This window comes from Penaeus monodon, chromosome 25 (assembly GCF_015228065.2).
Source record: "Penaeus monodon isolate SGIC_2016 chromosome 25, NSTDA_Pmon_1, whole genome shotgun sequence".
In the NCBI taxonomy this organism is placed as follows: Eukaryota; Metazoa; Arthropoda; class Malacostraca; order Decapoda; family Penaeidae; genus Penaeus; species Penaeus monodon.
In genome coordinates this window covers 41,318,070-41,318,829 of record NC_051410.1, presented here as the reverse complement: position 1 = coordinate 41,318,829, position 760 = coordinate 41,318,070, and the positions used below count along the sequence as shown (strand labels likewise).

General features: G+C 44.2%; 1 protein-coding gene across 1 annotated transcript in view; it reads left to right on the top strand.

Moving 5' to 3' along the window:
• The window catches only part of LOC119589412 (microtubule-associated protein futsch-like), a gene marked incomplete in the record, with an annotated part of 21,975 nt that overhangs the window by 711 nt on the left and 20,504 nt on the right, over nucleotides 1-760 (top strand). The window contains 1 exon segment of the mRNA XM_037938023.1: nucleotides 237-396. Coding sequence (XP_037793951.1) covers nucleotides 237-396 — 160 coding nt within the window.

Genomic DNA, 760 nt, shown 5'->3' with positions numbered 1-760 from the left:
CATCTACCCAGAGTTAATAAAAATAGAAGAGCCAAATAGATCTGCAACATATATACCGATTTTTTTTTTTCTCAAAGCGATCTTCATGAAGCGGATTTATAAAGATTAAACTAATATAAAAAGATCAGAATCAAATCTCGCCAAAATACACGAGAATAACCACTCAGACAGGAGCAAGCATTAGCGGACTTCCACGTCGCGACAAATACAAAATACAAGCATTGTTTTCTCATTAGCGTCGAGCTATGAGCCGTCGCCGCACATCGATGGCCTCCCCGGGCGCCGTAGCAAAGCTGACCAGTGGAGCATTAGGCCAATGAACACCTGCATCCCCCCCTCCCCACGTGCTATATATAGGTCGTCGCGGCTTTGTGGTCGTGGAGGTCGTGTTCCTTAGTTCGTCTATGGACATTAGTGGGTGACTGACTTTTTTTTTTGTGCCGTGCTTGTCTGGGATCGGTCGGAGGTCGTATTGCTCGGTCTGTCCAGCGAAACGTGCCTGCTTCCGTGCTCCTTTGTTTGCCGAGGGCGCGGTCTGAATTTAAGGGGCAATTTTAAAGCTACCTAAAGTTTTATGTAGCATCCTTCAACACTTCAAATGTGCAGAGGTAAACAAAGCAGTGAATCACCTGAATGTGTCTCTTTAAATGAATACACACAAAAACAACGATCGTCAACAAGCACAAAAATCATGCATACAAAAAGAGAGAGAAAAAAACAGCTGTTTCTTCTCTGAGGACAAGAAAACCAACGAACGGAG